This window comes from Bolinopsis microptera, chromosome 6 (assembly GCF_026151205.1).
Source record: "Bolinopsis microptera isolate Bmic1 chromosome 6, MBARI_Bmic_1.0, whole genome shotgun sequence".
In the NCBI taxonomy this organism is placed as follows: Eukaryota; Metazoa; Ctenophora; class Tentaculata; order Lobata; family Bolinopsidae; genus Bolinopsis; species Bolinopsis microptera.
This window is the reverse complement of record NC_087077.1, coordinates 8,389,197-8,415,273: the sequence shown is the minus strand read 5'-3', so window position 1 is coordinate 8,415,273 and position 26,077 is coordinate 8,389,197. Positions and strand designations below refer to the sequence as shown.

At 38.9% G+C, this 26,077-nt stretch overlaps 3 protein-coding genes across 3 annotated transcripts in view; 1 reads left to right on the top strand and 2 right to left on the bottom strand.

The window, feature by feature from the left end:
• Positions 1-26,077, bottom strand: part of LOC134816912 (mucin-2-like) — a 765,431-nt gene that overhangs the window by 446,443 nt on the left and 292,911 nt on the right. The window lies entirely within an intron of this gene.
• LOC134816923 (kelch-like protein 3) overlaps positions 1-26,077 on the bottom strand; it is a 99,988-nt gene that overhangs the window by 45,585 nt on the left and 28,326 nt on the right. The gene's annotated exons all lie outside the window — the stretch shown is intronic.
• Positions 19,112-25,038, top strand: LOC134816932 (mitochondrial glycine transporter-like). Its single transcript, XM_063825988.1, has 7 exons — positions 19,112-19,255; positions 19,413-19,525; positions 19,795-19,927; positions 20,603-20,722; positions 21,029-21,203; positions 24,160-24,314; positions 24,823-25,038. Exons 1-7 carry the CDS (start codon positions 19,244-19,246, stop codon positions 24,955-24,957), a joined length of 843 nt encoding a protein of 280 aa, XP_063682058.1. The 5' UTR covers positions 19,112-19,243; the 3' UTR covers positions 24,958-25,038.

Below are 26,077 nucleotides of genomic sequence, written 5' to 3'. Positions count from 1 at the left end.
CAAAGAAGGACATCATGAGAAAAAATGCTATGTTAAATTGACCGAAAACAATAGCTCCAATAGCTCTAGCTCCAGCTCCAGAGGATATAATAGCCCCAGCCCCAGCTTGAGAAGGTCGAATAGCTCAAGTTCCAGAAGTTCTAGTAGCCCCAACTACTTCAAGTTGCCAAAGAAGAACAATTTATGACTATATGGCATCATCTCAGTGAACAATGTTGAGAAGGACGTGGACATACTATTTGACAGCGGAGCAGGGATATCAGTGATGAGTAAGGAACTGTTTCCTGAATTAGTATCCACCAAGTCCCATAAGGTTTATGGGATTGGAGGTGTTGAATATGCTGGAGAACCAGTTGAATGCAGGATTCTTATCAGTTCAACTTGGGAGACAAAGCATCTGGTCAAACCTCTGCCAATTCCTGACAGGGAGAATTTGTTGATTTTGGGCAGAGACTTTTTGCAACATTTTGGAACCACTGAATTTGACTGGACAAATCAGAGAGTGAGAATTGGAGAAGACTGGGTTTTCATGGTCTCCGAAGATCATACCAAAGATATCACCAGTATCATCAACAGATGTAAGATTGGTCAAGACCTGGCTGAAAATCAGAAAGAAAGCATCAAATTGTTGTTAGAAGATTTTTGCCAAGTTTTTGTCAAAAACAGCAAAGCTCCAAAGTTGTGCACCACTGAACTTCATCGTATCTTTAGTAGAGACGACCGTGTTAGTAAAGACAAGGTACGTAGAATTCCTGACAAATGGAAAAATGAAGTTAATCAACAAGTGATTGAGATGTTAAATAATGGAATTATCCGCCCTTCTAAATCTCCATACAATAGTAACCCTCTTCTCGTCACTAAACAGGACAATACTAAACGATTTGTCATAGATTTCCGTAATTTGAATAAGAATACCATCCAAGATTCTTATCCCCTGCCTGACGTGAATGATATGATTGATGCTTGTTTGAACTGTAACTACTTTACCCAACTAGACCTCGCTTCAGGTTACTGGTGTTTGGAGGTACATGAAGATGATAAAAAGAAAACTTCATTCAGCGTGCCTAATGGTAAATATGAATTCAATCGTATGCCTTTTGGACTTAAAAATAGCCAAGCAACTTTCCAAAGGAATATGGATAAAATGATCAATGATCTTAAAGAAAGAGATATTGATGGAGTTGGAGCATTTAGTGATAATGTTTTCATATTTTCAGAAACGTTCGAAGAACACCTCTATGCACTAACTGCAGTGTTAGAAGAGGTAGAGAGGTACAACCTGTCATTGAAACCCGAGAAGTGTGAATTTGGATTCAAAGAAATAGACTTCCTAGGATTTCATATCAGACACAATGAAGTGTTACCCAGAAAAGACAATGTTCAAAAGTTGATTGACTTCCCGATCCCTCAAACTAAAAAGCAGGTTCAAAGACTTTTAGGTATTGGTAACTTCAACAGACGTTTTGTCCCCAAATATGCAGAGATAACAAAACCTTTAACCATGATTCTATCAGATAAAGAGAAGTTTGTCTGGGGTAATAAGCAGCAACAAGCTCTAGATCAATTGATAGACAGTCTCACCAAAGCACCAGCACTAGGGTTACCAGATTTCTCAAAATGTTTCTACATTCAATCAGATGCATCAGAAATCTCAGTGGGAGGAGTCTTGTTTCAGAAAGATGATAAAGGCCGGAATATCACGCTAGGATGTCATTCCAAAACCCTACAGAAATGTCAGAGAAACTGGAAGGTAACAGAATTGGAGCTATTTGCTATCAAAGAGTGCTCAAGAAAGTGGGATGTGTATTGCTCAGGCAAAGTAATATTTATTACTGACCACGAGCCGTTGAAATTCATCCGTAATCACCAAGACAACAGAGGAAAGATTGTTAGATGGTTGTTAGAGCTTGAATCAATTGATTACACTATTGAGTACATCAAAGGAGAAGATAACGAGATTGCTGATGCCCTAAGTAGAGTAGAAATCAGAGAAAATCCTGTAAGCACAGAAGCGGATGGAGACGAGTATATCTATCATACTGATGATAAAACTGACTCAAAATACTGTGATATTGAAAAGATTAAAAAGTTTCAAAAGGAGGATAAAGCACTGCGATTTGTAGTGAAAAAGCTTGAAGAACAAAAGAAAATAAATAAAGGTCCGTTCAGGAACATCAGGTTTCTCCACATTGAAGATGATGTACTGAAAAGAGGAGAAAGAATTGTCATCCCAGAAAAGCTACAAAGAGAAGTTGTAGATGAACTGCATGGACAATATCACTCAGGAGCAGAAAACACAGTGATTATGGTGAAGTCAAGATTTTGGTGGAGACGGATGACTAGCCAAATCGAAAACTGGGTACGTGACTGCCAATCCTGTGCTGCCTGTAAAAGACAAAAAACTCCTAAAGCGGAACTAATAATTACACCTGCAGTTCCAAATCCAAGAGAATCGATCAGCATAGACGTGGCAAGTATGCCAATATCCCCACGAGGAAAGTGCTGTTTCCTTTTAATTGTAGACTTAGCTACAAGATTCATCTCAGTAGCAGCACTCAGTAATCAGAAAGCTGAAACTCTGAAACAGGCATTGTGGGACAAGTGGCTGTCTATATTTAGCATCCCAATAAAGCTGAGATCAGATCAAGGAGCAAACGTCAACGGCAATGTGATCAATAATTTATGCGATTACTTGGGAATTGCCAAAGAGAAATCTTCCCCATATCACCCAGAGGGAAATGGTCTAGCTGAAAGATCAATCGGATCTGTTAAATCCTTAGTTAGTGTAATATGCGAAAGCAGGAAGATATCCGTACATGATTGGGATCTTATCATCTACGAAGCAGTATTGGCCCACAACAATACAGTGAATAAATCTTTGAAATATTCACCATTCCTTTGTATGTTTGCTGACCATGCTCAATTACCTGTTGATAATTACATGGGTTTAAAAGAACATGACAAACAGAAGTTGAGTGGGAAGATCATCATGCAGAATGCTGGCATCAACTTACAGGAAGCAACAAGAATTTCGCCGCGGTTACACCACGCACGATTAATTTTCCCTGCTTAAACTGTTAACATTTGCAACTAAACGAAAAGACAATTTTATCGATTAATAAAAATTAGATGTTGGATTATTTTGTTGTTAAAAAGGTGCAATATTTTTATCGTAATTTGTCATTGCGCGCGTGCAGGATAATCGAATATTTAGTACGCCGCGCACAAACTTTGGGCTAATTTAATTTGAACGGCATCGTTTGACAATTGAAATTCGCGTTGGATACTGCAATTAACTAACACATGCTGAGCGTCGCGCGCAGCATAACAGACGCTTCCTATACACTTAATTATAGGGGAGTGGTCTATATTGCGAAGGAGCAGACTTTTGTCATCATCGCAGGTCCATCGTGATAGCTCATATATCCAAACCCGATTACTTATTCCCTACGATCTTTTTGCCTTCGGCAAAAGCAGGGAAAAAAATCCAGTATATAGAGCAGCATGACAAAAAAGCTGTTATAAACACATACTCAGTTAATCAAGAGGTGATGATGAAACGTAACTACGGAGCCAATCCTAAAATAGCTGCCAACTGGAAAAGAGGACCGTACACAATTGACAAAAAGATGGGACCTTCAACCTATGCTATTAAAGGACCTAAAGGTGGTATAAAAGTCTATCATCACAACAATCTAATGCCAATACATGAACAACACGAAGCATCTAAAACCGCAAGCTATAATATGACAACGGAGCCCCAAGAAGAATTGATTGAATCTACTCCTGCTATGCCTCAAATTAACTCTGAGCAGAACTTAGACGAAAATTTAGCATCTCGAGCAGATCCCAGTGAAGTATCACCTTTAACTAGAGCTCTGAAATTGCCTTTCAACAAAGTACAAGTGGATATGACTGCATTTAGAAACAATGTTATAAATATTCCACAAGAAGATATGGCAGCTTTTAGTGAAAACATCTCGCACCCTACTTCTCCGACTATTCAACACCCTACTTCTCCAACTACTCAACACTCTGCTTCTCCGACTATTCAACACGCTGCTTCTCCAACTACTCCACAACCTACTTCAGAAAGTACAGTTCGCTCGTCAGGTAGAATTGTGTGTAAACCAACTTTTTATGGAGTTGATGAACAAAAACAAACTGATTTCTATGATGAGAGATAAATTTAAAGTTGTATCAACTTTTAACTAATATTTATTAGATGCATTTAATGACAAATTTGATACATTTTTAACTGATTTGAAATTGCTAGATAATGTCCCCTATCACCTTACGGTGAATGTTTGTAAAATATCGGATCGTAAATAACGGTATTTGCTATAGCTAAGTGGAAATTACCGTAATGAAAAGTACATTTTTTAAGCATTTAAAGGCCGCCAAAAAAAAACATCTTTATTCACGCATTCTTGTATTTTTTTACAGGTATAAGTTAGATACATGTTTGATAGATGATCAAACTATAATTTGATGGTAGTGATTGAGATCATGATACTTGAAAACATTCAAAATTTGCACGTTAACCGCAGATTTATTTCCTGTTAAATGTTAACATTTGCTAAAAGAAAAACAATTTTATCAGTAATAGAAAAAGATTGGATATTTTGTTAAAAGGGCAAACTTTAATACAATGTTCATTGCACGAGTAGGATATCGGAATATTTAATACCAACAATAAATATTCTAATTAATTTGAACGACATCGTTGACAATTATACTAAAGGTATAATAACTAATCATTAAGGTTCACGATTCGAAAAAAAATGGTCTAAATCTTAATCGTACGAAAATTTAAAATTCGAAACGGTCAATGAATCTCAAAGATGTTAGTGAACATCGGATCATCTTGAAGTGTTCATGCTTCACAATACCAACTTACGCATTCCGTTTACAAATTTATCCTCCAAGTCATTGTAAAAAACCGTAAACGTGACAAAAAGCTTTAAACATTATCGTTGATCAAGAGTGAATTTAACGTTAATGTGGTTAATTTAAACAATCCAAACTGAAAAGACTGTAAAATTGAAAAAGAACGTTCATTGATTTACCCTTAGCGGTAAATCTATCTAAGCATTATCAAACTGACAACGTTGCTCAGAAGCAAATTAGATTTGCACATCCATAGCTACATTATAATTATTGTTTATCGTCAAATTAATTTCAGGGCAAGCTACGAAATTTTAGATCAGGTGTCCAGTGAATAGGTCACCGTCTGCCTATGGTCAGGCCTTCAGGAAGTAATGGATTATACAACTATAATCGAAAGTTTCCAAAGTTCAAAGTACTTCAGGAAGCTTTTAGTGTAAATCTCGAAACCCCTCAGTACTTAAACCCTCTCTATTATCTCCACTCAACTTTCCGATTCACGTTGTTTGCAACGGTTCACACTAAAAGTCTTCGCTCTGGTCAATGTTGTAACAACTCTCATGGGTTTGATCAAACAAACTGATCTATGATGAATAAATTTAACGTTGCAATTAACACTATTTATTAGACATTTCTTGATCATTCTTAACTGATTTTAAACTTATATGAGCTTCATCAATATCTTACCGAAGTCTTGATTACAACTACGTGGCATAGAATACGTTTTAACAAGTTAGATCTTAGCAAAAAGTACATATTTTTAGGTGTAAAAGCTCAAGGCGAAAAACGCGTCTTTTCACGCGACTTAATGCTAACTATCTTTCGTAGTGGGGTATGTAGCAATGGGTGATTGATTGGCATGTATGAGTAGATTAGGGTATTTTAGACCATCATACAATCCCTAATTTGTATATTAAGGTAATTGGTGTACAAATCTGATTCAATCATGTATCAGTTGTACAGACAATTGTCCAAGAAGAAATGTTAGCCGAAGTACTTAGAGCAAATTGTAAACAAAAACAGGTGTCATCTGCAGGAAAAGGTTTTTTTTTAAGGTTTAAATCAAATTTAAAGCTTATATAACTCGTAAACGAAAAGTGTAAAAACAATAATTTTAGAACTCAAATTCGTTAAAATTGTGATAAAATATAAGACAAATAAATTGTTGAACCGATTTAAATGAACAAAAGTTTCTGAAGAACAAAATTGAAATATTGAAATTTGTTCTAAATTTGTTTAAAACTCACGATTTTTTGATAAATAAAATAATTTTAATTCTTAAATAATTGTGAGATTCTTTATAACTTTACGTTGATCTGGAAATTTACTGGTTAAGTGTGGTGATTCATAAAAAAAAAATGTCCACAAAATGGATAATGAAACGTTAATTATGTTCCATTTCGCTAAAATTGACCGTCTTGTTAACTATCATCAAAAGTTCTGCAGAAAATTTCCAGTTTTGCATTTCTTAATTTTCTAACAATAGAGTTGCCCAAAGTTTCCCAGAGTGATTCAGTGTTATATGATAGGATTGTCTAGCATTTAGGATCATCGCTGCTTATGTACCACGTTTGCAAACCAACAACGATTTCTGCGTAAATACCGAATAATTGCCTAAATCGTACGCCAGTAAATAGGCTGCGTCGAAAATCCAGTGAAAATGTTAAAGACACATTTTTTTTATATGCTAACTCTGGGTATCCAGACTGTTTTCAACGGTTTTAAAAAATCTCTGATCACGTCAATTTTGCGTACCAAAATATATTTGACATAGCACTTTTTGGCTAAAAAAGCAATTTCCTTGACTGAAAACTACTTTTTTCACCGACGCCATTTTGCACTTTGTTTTATTAGGATTGTTTCATATTAGATCCTAAGCTTTTACAATAAGGTCTAGCTTATTTCAAAGAAATTTAGAAATTATAGGCCTTGGTGAAAAGTAGCGTTCTGTCGTGTAGTGTGCGATGAGTTTGCAGCCATCCGGTGGGGTTATATAACGTCAGGGTTTTTCAAGATCATCCGTTTCATAGCTCTTTTAAACAGTCCGACTGCAACTTCTGCTTGTCCATTACTTGCAGGTGAGTAAGCAGGAATAAGCACGTGTCGAATCTGGTTATTATTCGTGAATACTTTAAACTCTTCTGAAGTTAAACTCGATCCATTGTCTGATACTAGTATCTTGGGTAGTCCCCAATGGCTAAAGATGTCTCGTAACTCTTGAATCACTCTCTTACTTGTAATGTTCGTCATTCTAACAACTTCTAACCATTTTGAATACAAACAGATAACTATCAGCCACATAGATCCAAGAAAGGGTCCACAGAAATCTAGATGAATCCGCTCCCAAGCCTCCATAATTTTAGCCCATGGGTGTGGTGTAGATCTAGCGGGTTTCTTCTGGTTTAGTTGACATGGTTCACATAGTTTAACCATTTTCTTGATCTCAGCATCCATGTTTGGCCAATAAACATAGCCTCTTGCTAGTGCTTTGGTCTGTGAAATGCCCATGTGTGTTGCATGAAGCATTGAAAGCACGCTCTTTCTCATACTCTCTGGAATAACAACTCGAGATCCCCAGACAATACAGTTCTGGTCTACTGACAACTTGTTTCGACGTGTGTAAAACGGTTTCAGCTCGACATCAACAGGGGGTTTCTCGTTCCAGCCGTCTTAAACAAACTGTAACACTCGACCAAGTGTCTTGTCTCTTCTCGTGTGACTAGCTATTAACTCAGCGTCAATCAAAGGTTTGTCATCACCGAAGTAGTGCACGCTGAAAACAGTATCTAGAGGTTTCATTTCAAACTCCTCTGTTAACTCGTCATCAAACTCTCTTGTCTCTGCCGATGTGTCCAAAGGCAGTGGAAAACGGGAACATAGATCAGCATTACAATGTTTACGGTCAGTGGGTCGAAACTGGATCTTGTAAGTGTAACCGCTAAGGAACAATGACCATCGTTGTAAACGACCTGCCACCATGCTAGGAATCCCACGACTAGGGTGAAAGATAGATTCCAGCGGCTTGTGGTCTGTAACTAGGGTAAACGGTCGTCCAAAAAGATAACGGTGCAGTCTCTTAGTCGCCCAAACTATTGCCAATGCTTCTTTTTCTATCATGGAATAGTTTCTCTCAGATTTCGTCAGAGTTCGAGATATATACTCGATCGGTCGCTCTGTCCCATTTTCATCAATATGTGACATAACAGCTCCTAAACCAACGGATGAAGCGTCCGTGTCAAGCTTTAACTCCAGCTCAGGGTTGTAAACTGTTAGAACCAAGTCAGACGATAACAGTGCTTTTAACTCATCAAAAGCTCTCTTTTCTCTATCTCCAAAGTGGAAAATACTGTCAGCGGGTCTTAAATGGTTAAGTGGTTCAACAACTGTTGACATGTTGGGAATAAAACGTGAATAGTACTGTGCACCACCAAGAAATGATATCATCTCCGCTCTAGTAGTAGGATACGGTGCTCTCACTATCGTTTCAACTTTCGAACTCAGCGGTCTTATCCCGTCAGCAGATACTTCATGGCCAAGAAATGTCACCTTAGGCTCCATGAAAACACACTTGTCTAGCCGGCATTTGTAGCCTTCATTCTCTAGTGCTGTAATCACCGTTCTCACGTTCTTCATGTGACTATCATCATCAGGTCCAGTTATTAGAATGTCCTCAACACGCCATGCTGTGTTCTCTGTCTTTCTCAAGGTATCATCAATCTTGCGTTCAAATATCGGTCCGGCAGATGAAATACCGAATGGTAGAGAAGTAGGACTGAACAATCCTTTGTGTGTGTTCAAAGTCACAATCTTTTGGTCACATTCTCTTAACTTCAAACTATTATAAGCGGCTCTGATATCCAGCTTAGTAAACAGTTTACCTCCGACAATCTTACTCAAGCAATCTTCTATCGTAGGAAGTGGGTAAATAGCTGTGTCAAGATTAGGATTTACGGTAGTCTTGTAGTCACCACATATGCGAATCGTACCATCCGCTTTCATGACAGGAACTATGGGTGAAGCCCAGTCTGAGTGCTCTGTTGGAATCAGCTGTCCATTCTTCACTAACTCGTCTATGGCTTTCCCAACCTTGTCTACGATGGCAAATGGGACCTGCCTTGCCTTGCAAAACTTTGCTCTCGCATCAGGCTTAAATTGTAGACAAGCTTCAAATCCTTTAACAGTTCCAACACCAGGATCGAACACAGGACTGCGGAGTATCTCACTTACAAATTCATCTCTCTGAAGCTTGGAGACAGCGTAAGATTGCTCAACATCAACAAGTCCTATCATATGATCCAACCAGTCTTTACCAAACATCTGGATGATCCACTCTCGACCTAGGAGTGTGGGAAACCGACAATCGACAACATATAGTGGTAAAATCCATTTCTTGCCTCTAAATTCAACGTTTACAAGGGCCTTGCAGTCAATGCTTTCACAATTAAAATTAGCTACTCGCAATTTCTGGGAACATGGAACAATCTGGCAATCAGTTAGTCCTAGTCTAGCAAAATCAGACTTACTTATACAGCTTAAAGATGAACCAGTATCTAACTCCATTTTCAAAATCTTATCATTAATCGTAACTTTAAGAAATGGTTTCTGATTACAATCAATACAACTGGATAAATTACTAACAACTGATGCAGGAAGAGTACCATCGGGAACAGGAGTCTGTACTGGAATCTGGACAGGATCAGCCGTCTCCACGCAGTACAACGTGTTCTCCAACTCTTGGTGTGTGTACCCATAATCAGCAGCGCAAGCGTTGCCATCATCATGATCACCAATCCCTTCAACACAATGGGATTGCTTCTTAGCAGAACGACAGTTCTTCGCGATATGTCCGAGTTTGCGACAGTTTCTGCAACGAACTTTGCAGTTTTTCGCAACATGACCACGAACAGTACAACGTGAACAAACAATGCTAAGGTCGGCCTTCTGATGGAACTTAGAGTTTTGAGGTTTTTGAAACTTCCCGGGTTTTTGAACATAGTGTGTTGTGACTGACATTGAACTTTGCAGAGCGTTCTCCTTCGTCTGAGCTTTATCGAACAGGCTGGCAGACGTGTCATTGGTAGCAGATTCTGATATGAGTTCAGCACGTATCCTATCAGAGGATAGTCCAGCCACAAAACGTGTACGCACCATTAAATCAAACAAATCACCGAACTGACAAACATTAGCAGCTTCCTTCAATCGTGACATAAAAGTACATAAGGATTCACCAGCAATCTGATTTAAAGTCATAAACTTCTGCTGTTGAGCTACAATGTTTGTTTTGGGTGATAACCGATCAACAAGAGTTTTTCTCAGGGTAGCGTAGGTAGTGTCTTTAATTTCATCTGGAAATGTAAATGCACGCAACTTCTTCAACGCGTCAGGCCCCAGATTGACTGTTAACAGTGTTCTCATTAGATCTGCTACTTTAGCAGTTTTTTCGGTTGCGTCATCTGGTAGCTTATCTGCATGTGCGAAAATGAATGCAGAAGCAGCGTTTTCAAAGATTTCCAACCACTCTCTGACACAATCAGGTTCCTTGGATAAGCGTAAGTTCGAAACCAGACTCGTCGCCATTGTTATGAATCGTTGTGACAAGGTAAACGCAAGACTAAAAGCTAAAAGCTAAACCAAAACCCAGGTTGTCATCCTGAATAGTATATCGGTTAATAATACAATAACACAATAAATTACTAGAATATATAACACATGGGACGTTTACACCGATAGTCCTACCAATAGTGAGTTCTAAATATACAGCTTTAAACCGATTAAGTATGAATGAATGAAATACCTGACAATCCGCACTCTTATAATCCAAAAGCATGAGTAACTCGTAGTGATGTATGATTTCTAGAAACTTTAAATTAATTTTGGCGCTCACAGGTCCTCGTGAATATGTGATCGCCGCATAAGGTTCTGTAAATGCGCAGGGCACCTTCAAGCTTAAATTATTCACCTTACTGAGGCAGTCAACCAACGCGCGGCTTTATTTTTATGATATGATATGTTTTGATTGTTATTAATAAATACCAAAATTTAATTTTGTTTTCCTAAAATTTGTTTTCCTAACCACTGGGGGTATGGGAAGGAAAGCTAATAAGTTCTTCAAGAAATTAGCGGAAAAACTTTCTAGGAAGTCAGGCCAACGATATAGTGAGGCAATGACATTTATTAGGAAGAGAGTAAGATTTGACCTTTTGAGAACAACAGTCATAGCTCTTAGAGGAGAGAGAGGGTTAAAAAGTAGTAGTGCAGTAAAAATAGAAGAATTAGATATAAATTTGGAGCCAGTTCTTTAAACTGGCTTACTTAAAGGGTGTTTATAAATTTTATGTAGTTTTCTATTGCATTTATATTGAATTTTTATATAGGGTAATTGTTATATTATGTGTATATTGTTTGAAATTCTTCTATAATGCTCAAGTATTTCCAGCTTTTGGCCATCTTTGGATCTTTGGGAAACTTAAAGAATCGAATAAATTTCGTACCCTCCACTTTACTTTGAGATTTACCTTGAAAATTCTTGCACCACTGTACTGCACAATATACCATAATATAGGCTTTTGTCTAGTTAATAATGATAAGGCTAATAAATAAGTTTATTTGTGATTATATTCTAAAAGTTGTATGTTGATTGTAAGTTATTTAGTCCTATTTAGTATTCATGTCTGAAAGCGAGAGTGGAACAGAAAATGATGTTACAACTGATGAGGAATGGTTGCTAGAAACATTAATAGAGGTTATATCTGATCAAAGAGTTTTACAAGACATCAGTTTTGATCCTAAAATTCAAGTAAGTGATCATGAGGATGATGCAGAACTAAGCACCAAAGGATATGGATCTTGCGATACAGATGAAGATGAAGAAGTAAAAAAGGAAGAATTCAATCTTAGACCAGTCGATATAGGTTCTTGGTGCAAGTGTGGTAATTGTGCTTTATTGGGCACAGAGATAGAATGTTATTGCTGCCAAGAAAGTATGCACATAAACGAACTTATTTTGGATATCGAAAATGTTTCATGTGTTACAGATTGCGAACTTTTCTCAGCTGGAATCAGTAACCGAAAGATGCTACAAATGTGCTATTTCAGTATGATGCAAAAAAGTATTCCTGTCAACAAAGAAGGGAACATCAAACCGGAAGAGCTCTGTTATGCAGCCTACAGAAACTTTTTGAACATGTGCAAACTACGGTTCATCGGGAAAAATCGGAAATATGTCCTTCCAGCATGTGCTATTATGAAGATTAGATCTCTATACCCGTCAGATGACGGAAAATACAAAGCATTTGTAGCGTCAGAATTTGTTTCAAGGATTTAAGTTGTTGGATTTTGATATATAGCTATATATAGATATATTTACATATTTCCAATGTCAATATAAACGCAGAAACTATGGCCTTTAGGAGTTAACAATCCGATGATCTGCAAAAAATATCGAAAAGACTGTTATTATACACTTTTTATCACGTTAAAACGGTACCAGTCCAAATACTGAAAGCAGATAATAATATTTCATACTACCTTGATGTTACAATAGGCTTTTATGGGCGATTAATTTAGGAGCATTGCAATTTTATTCGATATTTTGAACAACTATTGATTTTATACAATTACAATGATTACAAGGCACAAGCACCAAATACCGTGAAGTGCTGCATTTAATCCCATCTAACGCAAAGTAAAACTTAAAATAAACGAACATAGCACGCAATACAGGCAGTTACTAGCTTGTCAAATAGGAAGCGCATATGGAGTAAAGGGTTAGCGGTTTTAATGACGTATCATGGATTTAGGGCGTTCCCTCTGTAACTCAATAATTGAATGAGATAAGAGGTTGGAATTTCACCCATTTAATAGTAACACAGTGATCTCCGTATGTGGCGGTAACAATTGGTAATTAATGCAAATGAAATCTCTGTCGTTGTGATCCTTTAAAAGGTTTTTACACAGATGTTTATTCAGATTTTTACAACTTTTATTCATTAATAGAATTATGTTTTTTATTGTTTGAATGAATTTTATTATAATGTACATAATTTGGTACAAATTGTAAAATTTCATCGTTTAATACAACAATCGAGCTCCATGTTACAATTTGTATCAAATACAAATTCGAATTTTGCATCCATTTTGGGTCAAATGCATTGTTTTTAATTCTTGTGTATCACTTTTTATGTCCTATGCATACACTCCTTGATAGTTATCTTGATCTAGTATCTTTGTTTCACACAATAGAGCATAAGTTTTGTGGTTTATCCACTGGGCTATTATTATACCAGAATTATCAACTCACTCAATCGGACTGTTATAGTAAGGTGACACCGATATGAGATACTGGCAATGCAACAATTTAGTCAAAATGACTTGATCCTAAGTGTAAAAGTAAGAAGTAAAGTGAACGTAAGTGTGTTTTACATTAATCCAAAAACCATTTTTCAGACAATATAAATGTTTCCCTCGAAGCAGGGGGAGTTTTAATAAAATTAATCCACATGAACTGCAAGATATGCTATCACTTACCTACATTCGCGTTAGGTCAATTGTTTTGTTTGCATTTTTTACTTGTATCATACTGGACCTCGTGGGACAAGGTATAAATTACTATAAAGTACAAATCATTATTAATATTATTTTGGTATTCAGCTGGGTATAGTATTTATTTTTGAGTGTCAAAAATTGAACTAAATAGGCGGTTTTAGAGGGGGGGGGGATCATGTTTTTTTGTCCGTTTTTGTCCGTTTGGCAGCTATATTTTCAAAACGGACAAAAAATAAAGCGGACAAAAACGGACAAAAAATAACAAAAATGGAAATAACATTTAGATGCTTCCTCCTCTTCCTCCTCCTCCTCCTCCTCTTCCTCCTCTTCCACCTCCTCCTCAGTCATCCTCCTCAGTCCTCCTCCTCCTCCTGAGTCCTACTCCTGGGTCCTCCTCCTCCTGAGTCCTCCTCCTCCTCTTCATACTCCTCCTCTTCATCCTCCTCCTCTTCCTCCTCAGTCCTCAGTCCTTCTCCTCAGTCCTCCTCCTCAGGACTGAGGATGGCTGAGGAGGATGGCTGAGGAGGATGACTGAGAGGGAGGGGGAGGAGAAGGAGGAGGACTGAGGAGGAGGACTGAGGAGGACTGAGAAGGAGGAGGACTGAGGAGAACTGAGGAGGATGAGGAGGAGGACTGAATAGGAGGAGGAGGAGGGGGACTGAGTCCTCCTCCTCCTCTTTCTCATGAGTCCTCCTCCTCAGTCCTCCTCCTCAGTCCTCCTCCTCAGTCCTCCTCCTCCTCCCTCTCAGTCATCCTCCTCAGTCATCCTCCTCAGCCATCCTCCTCAGCCATCCTCCTCAGTACTCCTTCTCCTCCTCCTCCTCCTGGGGGGGGGGATCATGTTTTTTCCGTTCGGAACCCTATATTTTCAAAACGGACAAAAAATAGAGCGGACAAAAACGGACAAAAAATTACAAAAATGGAAATAACATTTAGATGCCTCCTCCTCAGTCCTCCTCAGTCATCCTCCTCCTCCTCCTGAGTCCTCCTCCTGGGACCTCCTCCTCCTGGGTCCACCTCCTCTTCATCCACCTCCTCTTCCTCCTCAGTCCTCAGTCCTCCTCCTCAGCTCAGTCCTCCTTCTCAGTCCTCCTCCTCATCCTTCTCTTCAGTCCTCCTCCTCTTCAGTCCTCCCCAGTCCCCCTCCTCCTCCTATGCACTCCTCCTCCTCCTCCTCCTCAGTCATCCTCCTCAGTCCTCCTTCTCAGTCCTCCTCCTCCTCAGTCTTCCTCCTCAGTCATCCTCAGTCATCCTCAGTCATCCTCAGTCATCCTCCTCCTCCTGATTCCTCCTCCTGGGACCTCCTCCTCCTGGGTCCACCTCCTCTTTATCCTCCTCCTCTTCCTCCTCAGTCCTCAGTCCTCCTCCTCAGCTCAGTCCTCCTTCTCAGTTCTCCTCCTCATCCTTCTCCTCAGTCCTCCTCCTCTTCAGTCCTCCCCAGTCCCCCTCCTCCTCCTATTCACTCCTCCTCCTCCTCCTTCTCCTCAGTCCTCCTCAGTCCTCCTCCTTCTCAGTCCTCCTCCTCCTCAGTCCTCCTCCTCCTCAGTCCTCCTCAGTTATCCTCCTTCGTCCTTAACAGTCCTCCTCCTCCCCAGTTCTCCTCCTCTTCCTCCTCCTCCTGGGGCCTTTTATTGGGTCCTCCTCCTGGGTCCTCCTCCTCCTGGGTCCTCAGCCTCCTGCTTCTCCTCCTCAGTCGTTCTCCTCCTCAGTCGTTCTCCTCCTCAGTCCTTCTCCTCTTCCTCCTCCTCCTCAGTCTTCCTCATCCTCCTCAGTCCTCCCCCAGTCACCCTCCTCCTCAGTCCTCCCCCCAGTCACCCTCCTCCTCATCCTCATCCTCCTCATCAGTCCTCCTTCTCCTTAGTCCTCCTCCTCAGTCCTCCTTCTCCTCCTCCTGGGTTCTCCTCCTGGATCCCTCTTCTCCTCCTCAGTCCTTCTCCTCCTCCTCAGTTATCCTCCTCCTCCTCCTTCTCCTCCTGGGTCCTCTTCCTTCTCCTCACCAGTCCTCCTCCTCAGTCCTCATCCTCCTCAGTCCTCATCCTCTTCATCCACTTCCTCCTCCTCGTCCTCAGACCTCGTCATCAGTCCTCATCAGTCCTCCTTCTCCCCAGTCATCCTCCTCCTCCTGGGGCCTTTTCCTGGGTCCTCCTCCTCCTGGGTCCTCCTCCTCAGTCCTTCTCCTCCTCAGTCCTTCTCCTCTTCCTCCTCCTCAGTCTTCCTCCTCCTCCTCAGTCCTCCCCCAGTCACCCTCCTCCTCATCCTCATCCTCCTCATCAGTCCTCCTTCTCCTTCTCAGTCCTCCTTCTCAGTCCTCCTCCTCCTCTTCTTCCTGGTTCCTCCTCCTGGGTCCTCCTTCTCCTCTTCAGTCCTCCTCCTCTTCCTCCTCCTCCTGGGTCCTCCTGATCCTCTTCAGTCCTATTCCTCCTTCTACTCCTCAGTCCTCCTCCTCCTCAATCCTCCTCTTCCTCCTAAGTCCCCCCTCCTCAGTCCTCCTACTCCTACTTCTCAGTCCTCCTCCTCATCAGTCCTCTTCACCAGTCCTCCTCCTCAGTTCTCCTTATCCTCACACTTCATCTCCTTTATCCTCCTCATCCTCCTCATACACCTCCTTCTCCTCATCAGTCCTCCTCCTCACTCCTCAGTCCTTCTCCTCCTCCTCCTCCTCGTCCTTAGTCCTCTTTATCAGTCCAAATCAGTCCTCATCAGTCCTCCTCCTCCCCAGTCCTCCTCATGGGGCCTTTTCCTGGGTCCTCCTCCTCTTGGGTCCTCCTCCTCATCCTTCTCCTTAGTCCTCCTCCTCCTCAGTCCTCCTCTTGAGTCCTTCTTCTCCTCCTATTCATTCCTCCTCCTCAGTTCTCCTTCTCAGTCTCACTCCTCCTCAGCCCCCCTCCTCTTCCTCCTCAGTCCCCCTCCTCAGTCCCCCCTCCTCCTCTTCCTCTCTTTCATCTCTCAATAATTTGTTCACAGCAATAGCAGCAAATCTGGGGAAACTTTGAAATACACCACTTTGAAGCACTTAACCACCCCTTAAAAATCGCAGAATATGAATTCTAGTAATCTGAATATTTACATAGGTTCAAAAATGTCATAGCTTTATGATAGTGCAACGAAAAAAATCTCAGAACATTTTGGTGCTGAGTTAGGTGGTTAAGTCGTCGAAAAATGACTGATTTGTTAGTGGACATTTTTTATACCTCTTACACCCAAACCCTTACTACAGTGAAGATATGAGTAGTACAGTTAAAATTGATGGTCATTATTAAACAAAAATGGTTCATTGACACATAGTTGAAGAAGGAAATAAAAAAAATTAATAAATGTGGTCTGTGGAGTGGTTTATTTGTTTATGTTATAGTGTACGCGTGCGCGCGCGCTTGTGCGTACTTAACCATCTGTAGGCCAACATATTTAGTCTATGCTTAAATTCTTTATATATTATGTCACCACTATGGTGCCCAATACTTTTAGTGAAGGTCTGATGTAGAACAGTTAACCACCAACTGTGGTATATCAAAAAAACCATGTTTGTACGCGTGCGCGCGCGCTTGCGCGTACTTAACCACCTGGTATGGCACAGCATTGAAATATCACTATAATTTCAGAGGCAGAGGACACCATCCAGGTGCCCAAAACTTTTGGCTATGGTCCCAATACCATAAAACCTTAGATGTGGCCTCAATGTGGTTAAAACATGTTTATTTTGGACTTTCGGTCAACAGAAGCCATCACAAATTAACCATTATTCAGCAACCTCCGAACTTTTTGTGCCCTATTTTGTTTTGATATTTGATTATGAGAGATAGCTGAAGGATAATAAGTGATTTTAAAGATAATGCAACAGAATGTGTGGCCGTATGGCGGTTAAAACGACCAAAAACACTGATTTAGGTCAATTTTAGACCTTTATTAACCATGCTGGACGCAACAAAGGACTCAGCAATGTTTTTGTGCACATAGATGAGCTGGTAGTTATATCTAGATAATGCAGCATGGCCAGCTATAGCTTTACAAAGCTAATATGTGCTCTAAAAATGGTTAATTAGAGCAAATATAGGGTATTTTCGAGACATTTTAACCACCATAGCTGCACATTGATCATAATGCATGAACTTGGGGTCAAAATTATGGATTTGCAAACAATTATACACTCAATTGGATAGCAAACCATTATCCGAACTTCATATTGTGGTTAATTTTCACTTTAATAGATGCCTTGTTCAACAGCCTAGCAAGTCATATAGCCCTTTTAACCACTGTTATGACAACATTTCTTGATAACTTTTATCAAAACCCTTCAAATGTCCTTTGTTGACCAGAAAAAGTTGACTAAAAGCATTAATATTGTTTTGATTGGTGGTTAACAAAATATTTTGACGTTTTAACCATCTTTTTAGCACATTTTACGAATATTAACCACCTAAAATTAACCATACTATTAAATTGCACATTTGTGATGAAAAATTATCATCCATGTACAAATGAACAACCACCACTATACATTATAACCAGAGCAATATTTATTGCTCATCGTTCATCTTCCATTTAACCACCATTAGGACCACAAAATGCCCCCAATGAGGGTTTTAAACTTTTGTAATAGTTGCACCATGGGATGATCTCAATATAATGACTACTCATTTCATAATATCATATCTCAAAATGGTGGTTTACCCTAAAACTGGTATTTTAACCACCATAGTGGCCACATAGAGGATTCATTAACCTCAATTATTCAACATAACTGTACTGCAGTGTTTTGTGCACCAGAAAAACATCACTCCAACATTGAGATTAACCACAATAAGCTGCAAAATCATGTTGAAGTCAACATACACAAATTTTGTGAAAAAAGTCAATGTCCACCAAGTTTCCCCAGATTTGCTGCTATTGCTGTTCAATTTATAATTATTGTTGGTGTTATTGTTTACATAATTTATTGTTATATACTAAAATGTTTTTAAACGCATTTGAGTCTGACTCAAAATGTGCTCAAGAATCTTTGTGTTTAACAAAGTTTTACTCGCCAGTAATAAAACTTTTCATCCCTTTTTATGTTATTAAAAAATGTGTAGACTAGTCTTTGTGCCTAATTGAGGATTAAAAGTTTGAGAAAGGACCATGGTCATTAACCGGGCTACCCATTTCTGCAGATAGCCTGTTGCAAATTGTGGAGAAAATTTAAATCAAAAGTTACAATTTTTGTCCGTTTTTGTCCGTTTTTATCCGTTTGGCAGCTATATTTTCAAAACGGACAAAAATTAACGGACAAAAACGGACAAAAACGGACAAAAAATAACATGATCCCCCCCCCCCCCCCCCTTTTAGAGAATTTGAAGAGAAGACTTCGAAAATAATGTATATCTAGAGCAAAACATGCAATTTTGCTAGTACTACATTTTGCTATTTAAACAAAATTGTCCCTAATCGACAATATGACTCCCCCTAAGATAGGTGCCATTTGATATTTAACAGGATGCAGTTCTTACTGCCTTACTAGAACATACATCGTCTTAGGATGAAATTATCTAAAATAGCTTTAAAGTTAAAACTACGTTAGGGATCCTTTAAATTGTTTTTAATCTAGTTTTGACTGCGATAAATGGCATGAAATTGAAATTATTGTTTGACTGAATTTATAAATCTTGAAAATATGATGTAATTCATTTTGAATAACCAATTGTATATATTTTTAGCCTAAAGGCTCCAGTGGTAGTCTACTACCCAACTTGACCTCCAACCTGTATCTAGTATCTAGATACTGTATCTTCATACAGATCCAACAACTGAAAGACTCTTTGTAGCAGACTATAACAACATGGCTACTGAAGTATTTAAAAAACTGAGCCGAATGCTTTCTTTAATTAATTGTAGTTCAAAGATACTACCACTGATTTTAGTCAACTAACAGTTTTAAATTTCGAGCTCAAAATAAATGTAAACAATGTAACAATTTGTCATCAATCATCATATATATCCATTTTCAGAGCGCAATCGTTTCTCTTGTTGGTGGAGCAACCAGTGGGCTCATCTGTACTGTCCTTTTCCAGCCTCTGGATTTCATCAAAACACAACTACAGGCAAATAAAAGTTCTCCAAGGTAGGTTTCTAAATTTTAAAACCTTTATGACAATGCCATACTATGTCCTAGATATGACACCAATTAAAAAGTAAATTTTCAATGAAACTATGGAATTTGTAATTTTTTGCCAATTTTATAAATACAAAGAGTGGCAATATAATACTACTTAAAATAAAGCCCTTTTCGTGCATCACATTCTGTCCAAGACTACTTAATTCAAGGAAAAGACAGGCCACTAAAGTGGCAGGGATGTACAGGCATTTATAACATGCAATTAACATTTTCAGAGGGCATGGGTTGTTTTCAAGCAAAGCTCAACTCTATAAAGGATTAGTACAACGATCATGGTGGATTGGTCTTAGGCCTTCTCTTGCGAAGACGATTCCTGGAGTTGCCTGCTACTTTGTAACTTTGTCTCAGGTCCGGTGGACATGCCACCATATATTCGAGTTATTTTTTGATCCATTGGAAGGTTCACTGAATGATTGAGTACTAACCCCCCATCGTTTGGTTCAGCTCAGGAAGCAATTGGAGAGGTTTATTTTGGATCTTGAATGCTTTTACTTATCTTTAATCATCTTTAATCAATTCTCTGTCTCATTTAACCAGGGTCCAGGGGTGTAGGAATGATTTTCTTCGTGAGGGGGCCAAAATGTTAGAGTTTTTAAAATTTAGCACACGCTTTGGCCACAGCCTGAATTTCAAAAACAGTAAAACTTTCAGTGTCAACCATACCATGCCTGTAAAAAATTTAAAGTTTACAGCAGGATGGTGTGAGCAAAGGCTGCATCTTGTCCAAATTCTTTTGGCAAATGGATACTAATGGCGAAGTTTTTTTGATGATTTTGCAAGTGTAAAAAGCCTAGCTGAGCAATTTGGCAATAGAGATCATTTTCAAACACAGTTTCAATATAACGAAATTTGTCTTAAGGAATGAATTCTTCCTACACTCCTGTAATCTGCATTTAACCCTTCATGCAACAACAGTGGCTTTATTTTTCTTTTGTTTAAATCTTTGTCTCTATGTATAGCATGTAAATCACAACTTGTTCAGTTATTGGTTATTTGTTTTATGTATGGTCAATATTTTCTCAGATAAAAGAGATGTTTGGTGCAGATGTAGGACCATCCTCTGCCGTGATGATAGGCGCCACTTCAAGAACAATAACTGTCATCTTTGTTCAACCTCTAACTCTTATTAAAACTCGATATGAGGTATGCAGCACTTTAAAAGTAAAATAGCATAATTCCTTGTAACGATACTTTCTATTATGGTCCAATTTTATGTATGTGGCTTGGTCAAAATAATGTTTTTACTTAAGCTTTATTGACTTATTATAGATGAAATCATGTTATAATAGTTATCAGTCTCACCCTATAAAGCTACAAATTGAATCTAAATTTTCGCTTTTATTCTTAATAGATTCGGTAGAATTTCAATATTCAACATTAAGATTTCATCAAATTTTTCGTCTTGTTTAAAAAAATTTAAACTCAAACTAACCTACTAAAACGTTGCAGAGTGGAAAGTTCGGCTACAAAAGTATCCACGGAGCAGTCCGAGCTATCGTGGCCCAAGAAAAGCTGCAGGGTCTATACCGGGGACTGGGTGCAACTATTGCACGTGACGCGCCCTTCTCAGGCATCTACCTCGCTGTGTACACCCATCTCAAGAAGAATGCATTTTCTGGATCAGGTAACTGTTGCATAAAGCTTAAACAAACTGTAAGGTATTGTCAGTGTAGCTGGATATAGTCACTTCAGTGAAACCCTGGTATTGCAAACTATACCCTTATTAATTAAGTATTACAGTCTGCTGTGTAACATGAGTTATTTTATTACACACACATTCTGATCCCTGTCTACTCACTAAAACTAGTCGTAACTAGTGGTAACCGTGGTAACCACCGTAACCGTGGTAACCACCGTAACCGTGGTAACCACCGTAACCGTGGTAACCACCGTAACCGTGGTAACCACCGTAACCGTGGTAACCACCGTAACCGTGGTAACCACAGTAACCGTGGTAACCACCGTAACCGTGGTAACCACCGTAACCGTGGTAACCACCGTAACCGTGGTAACCACTGTAACCGTGGTAACCACCGTAACCGTGGTAACCACCGTAACCGTGGTAACCACCGTAACCGTGGTAACCACCGTAACCGTGGTAACCACCGTAACCGTGGTAACCACCGTAACCGTGGTAACCACCGTAACCGTGGTAACCACCGTAACCGTGGTAACCACCGTAACCGTCGTAACCACCGTAACCGTGGTAACCACCGTAACCGTCGTAACCGTGGTAACCACCGTAACCGTGGTAACCACCGTAACCGTCGTAACCGTGGTAACCACCGTAACCGTGGTAACCACCGTAACCGTGGTAACCACCGTAACCGTGGTAACCACCGTAACCGTGGTAACCACCGTAACCGTGGTTCCTACACACATGTTATATCAAATAGCGGAACAATCAGCTTGTTAGGGGCTGGCACGGGACCAGGGGTTTCAGTTCAGTTCATCTCACGCAACACTAGTGTCGTATTTCAATAGCTTTGTGTTGAAACAAAAGTAAGTAACACCATATCAAACACCCATTATTATTTAATTAATTGGGAAGACAGCGTATTGGATTACATCGGCTGCTCGCCTCCCGATGCTTAGTACTCACTACTCAGTATATCAATAGCTTAGTTTTCCTGTTATTTTTTGTGTTAGCTTAGCGGTGAGTTGTGTAATGTAAAATCGCTCATCTTAACAGCGGCAGGAGAGGGGGGAGGGGGGTTGGGAGATTGGGGCAGTCTCCTCTAAAGTAAGTGGGCGAGTGGCCATACAATTATCAAGTTGTACTTGAGGATATTTTAGGACAGTAAATATGAAAATGACGCCTATCAGTGATGATTGTGACTCTTTCTCATATGTTATATTTGTGTTATGGTTAAAATGTATTTATTAATGCAAGTAAGTCAAAGTAAGTTGATCATTCCGGCCCAAAATCTCGGCAAATCGGGTTCCGTAAAAATTTTCTGTTGCTTCCCAGCCTCACGCTAAAATTTCAACCGCAATTGACGTTTATTAATACCAGAAAGTCTATTAAGTATAACTTTGCTTCATCAGACAGACTATTTATATTTGAGACGCTGTTTTCATGTGTTTGTCCTTATCAAGCTGCGCCCCTCCCCCCTCTACCCCTCTCCCCGGCCCCTGCAGCTTACATATCAGCACCATGCTCATTGCTCAACATCGTTTCTGAGAAAACCAAATTTGCTTGCCCCCTCAATAACAGGCCCTTAACATATTACCCCGTTTACGTGGTAGAAGACATTTCAATTTGCCGGTAGAATTTCATAATTTGATAAAGACTTTAAGACAGTTGAGGGGTGAGTGAGGTGACTTAGTTTGTCAAATATTACAAAAGGGACTTTGCATCAAGTTCTTAGGAGGTATTATGAACGATTGCTTTTAAATAGTTCAAAATTTGAAATTAGTTTGCATCTTTACAGTTAACACCCACGAAACTGGATCTTAAAACAGATCCATTTTCATTTGTTTGACATTTTCAATTTTTCAGTTTAGCGTTTTATGCGGTTGTCACTAATATAATTCTATGATCTGAGCGAAGGAATTAAATAGCATATTTGAATAGTTGAATGGTAAAGCGATCATTTAGTTGCCAGTACATTAATATTTAATAGCGATTAAAGCATTACGTAACTCTTTGTCGACCAAATAAAACAGATGCCGAGGGAATGAAAAAGTTGTCATTAAGAGCTGTTTAATTCAGTGAAAACTATAGCCGTGAATACAAATATTATATGTAAATATATTAGGTTTAAACTAATTATAACACTACAAATCTATTACATTTATTGAGAATTATGTAATGTAATGTGATGGAAATATTTTAAACGGGCATATCCTGTCCAAACCCAGGATGCACTACATGAAGAATTCGTTGTAACTTTCTTTGAAAAGCATCAATATGTAAATATATAATTATCTATTGCTCGTGTCTCATTGCTCATAAACTCGTTACACTTACATATTATTATCATCGATTCAATGTGTCGACTTCATGATACATACCGTAATGGCATAATTCCTTGGCGATTGAATGCTGTGCGCGATACTGACCGAACGTAATTGACGTCTCGCGCTGCATGAAATTAAGTCAAGATATATTATTTCTTATATTTTACGATGGTTTCGTAATATATGAAATAATATAGTTATGTGATACGTGGTGCTCGTCAAGGCGACATCATGGCGACTCAAGAGACGTTTGATAACATATCCTCAAGACACGCGTACAATAAAACAAACAACAAGAAACACGTACAATTATCAATACCGAGTGTTCTCTACTTTTCGGGGATATAACGTCGTGAGAACATTATAAAACAATACCTTGGTCTTGTGCAAACACTTCTTCAACTACACTTCATCATAAAACTCTATGAATTATAATTTCGATATGTAATTTTCAAATACGTATCTTTTTTAGAAAAAATAAAAAGTGTAAAAGGTCATGTTAAAAATATCTAATTTCAAGGCCTGCGCCCAATTTCTGCATTATCAGCTCGAATTTCTAGATCCAGCACCAATACTCCGTCTCATATTATCATTATCGGACATATTATTATTATCAGATAGCGTGGTCAGTACGACTATATCAGGGCTAGCAGCCGGGTCTCTCTCCTCTCTCATAACTCACCCAGCTGATGTTATCAAGACACGTGTCCAACTACAGAACAACTTGACCCAGCGTGTTGGACTCAACAAAATCATACCTGCACTTTACAAGGTATGTTTACTGTAACTATGGTATGTTTACTGTAACTATGGTATGTTTACTGTAACTATGGTATGTTTACTGTAACTATGGTATGTTTACTGTAACTAAGGTATGTTTACTGTAACTATGGTATGTTTACTGTAACTGTGGTATTTATTAACGTACGTGTTAACGAAAACGGTGAATCGGGCTAAGCATTTGGATCTTCCTGTTGTATACCCTGTGAGAACTATTCGTAGATATTTAAATTGTTGTATGATAAATTCTAATATCAAATTTCTAATTGAACTTTGTCGGCACATATCGCTAGTATCTGTTATAATAAAACCCAAATAATAAATTCTTTCTGTCCAGAATTTCTGATTTCTTCTGAATAGACTCAATGATGACATCACTGAATCTATTCAGAAGATATCAGAAATTCTCTAGAAAGAAACATCAATATTATATGTAACTCAATAACAGTAACACTACACGACTTAATGAAATAATTAATTGATAACCCCTTGCTCGATAGGAAGCGGGTATCTCTGGATTCTACTCCGGATTTGCACCGCGTCTGGCTCGGAGAACTCTTGTATCCGCGACAGCCTGGCTGGTTTACGAGGAGGTCAAGAAACGTTCATACCTCTTTAACACCAACCATTATTAAACCAATTAGAGATAGTCAGGACTCAGACAGACATGTTCTAATTTATTTAATTTCTTGGCACCCTGCCAAGCGTGACTTCTAACGGATAGTTTTCTGTTCAAGTTTATGACCGTTGAGAAACTGAGAGTTCCTTTTTTATTTAAATTATTTTCTACTGTCATCTGATGTTTTAGATCTTTCACCAGCTATTAAATACCCGTAATAACAACATATATAATAATATGTTCGCGTAGTATGGCCTACGTTGGATCTGCCAGAACATAAGGATTATAAAATGTTATGATTGCATATATCGCATAACTCAAATGAAAAATATCATGATTGGATTTTAAGTACATGTAATATCGAGCTTGCTTTTGCCTTAATATGCCCTTGGAATTATAATATCACGATCACCACTGATATCCCTACGGGTAACTGGTTGTGGGTAGTCCTAGCTGGAATGTAAGATTACATAATCACCGACTAAGTGGGCAACATGCCAAATTCAGTGTCCGGTGATCTTTGGTAGAATTTCTGGCTTAAGTAAGATTGACGATTGATTTGATGATCATAACCATACAAGTAAGAACCACGGTAGAGTTCGCTATAAAACAGAGAATATACCCTATTATCGGAACTTCGTTGCAATGTAACGATTTTTGCAAGTTTCCTTGGAAAGATTATTTTCGGCATCCTAAGGTCAAAGATCCTCAACCATTATGGGAATAAATATTTCATAGAAATAAAATCCAAATTATAGTTTCGTGGACCCTAGGTTGTTAACCATTTCATTGTCCGTAAACTTACCTACTAGGAAATAACTCCCAAGCGCGGCGCAGAACATTACCATATATTATCCAGTCAAAACAAAGTTTTTAACCTGAACTTAAGTTATATTTGCAATCATACGTTGTGTATATTATTAGTAAAATAAAATACGGCGGAGTTGATTTTAACGAGATAGCAACTCAACCAGCTCTCTATCTCTCTAGAGAGCTAGAGGGAGAGAGAGAGCAATGTGTCTGACTCGGTAGTAGACCACCCACGAACTCTCCGTGACGACTTTACCGTGAAATATTGGTGGCTTTATTTCTTGTCACGATATTTATATTATATATTTATATAAATATCTTCACGA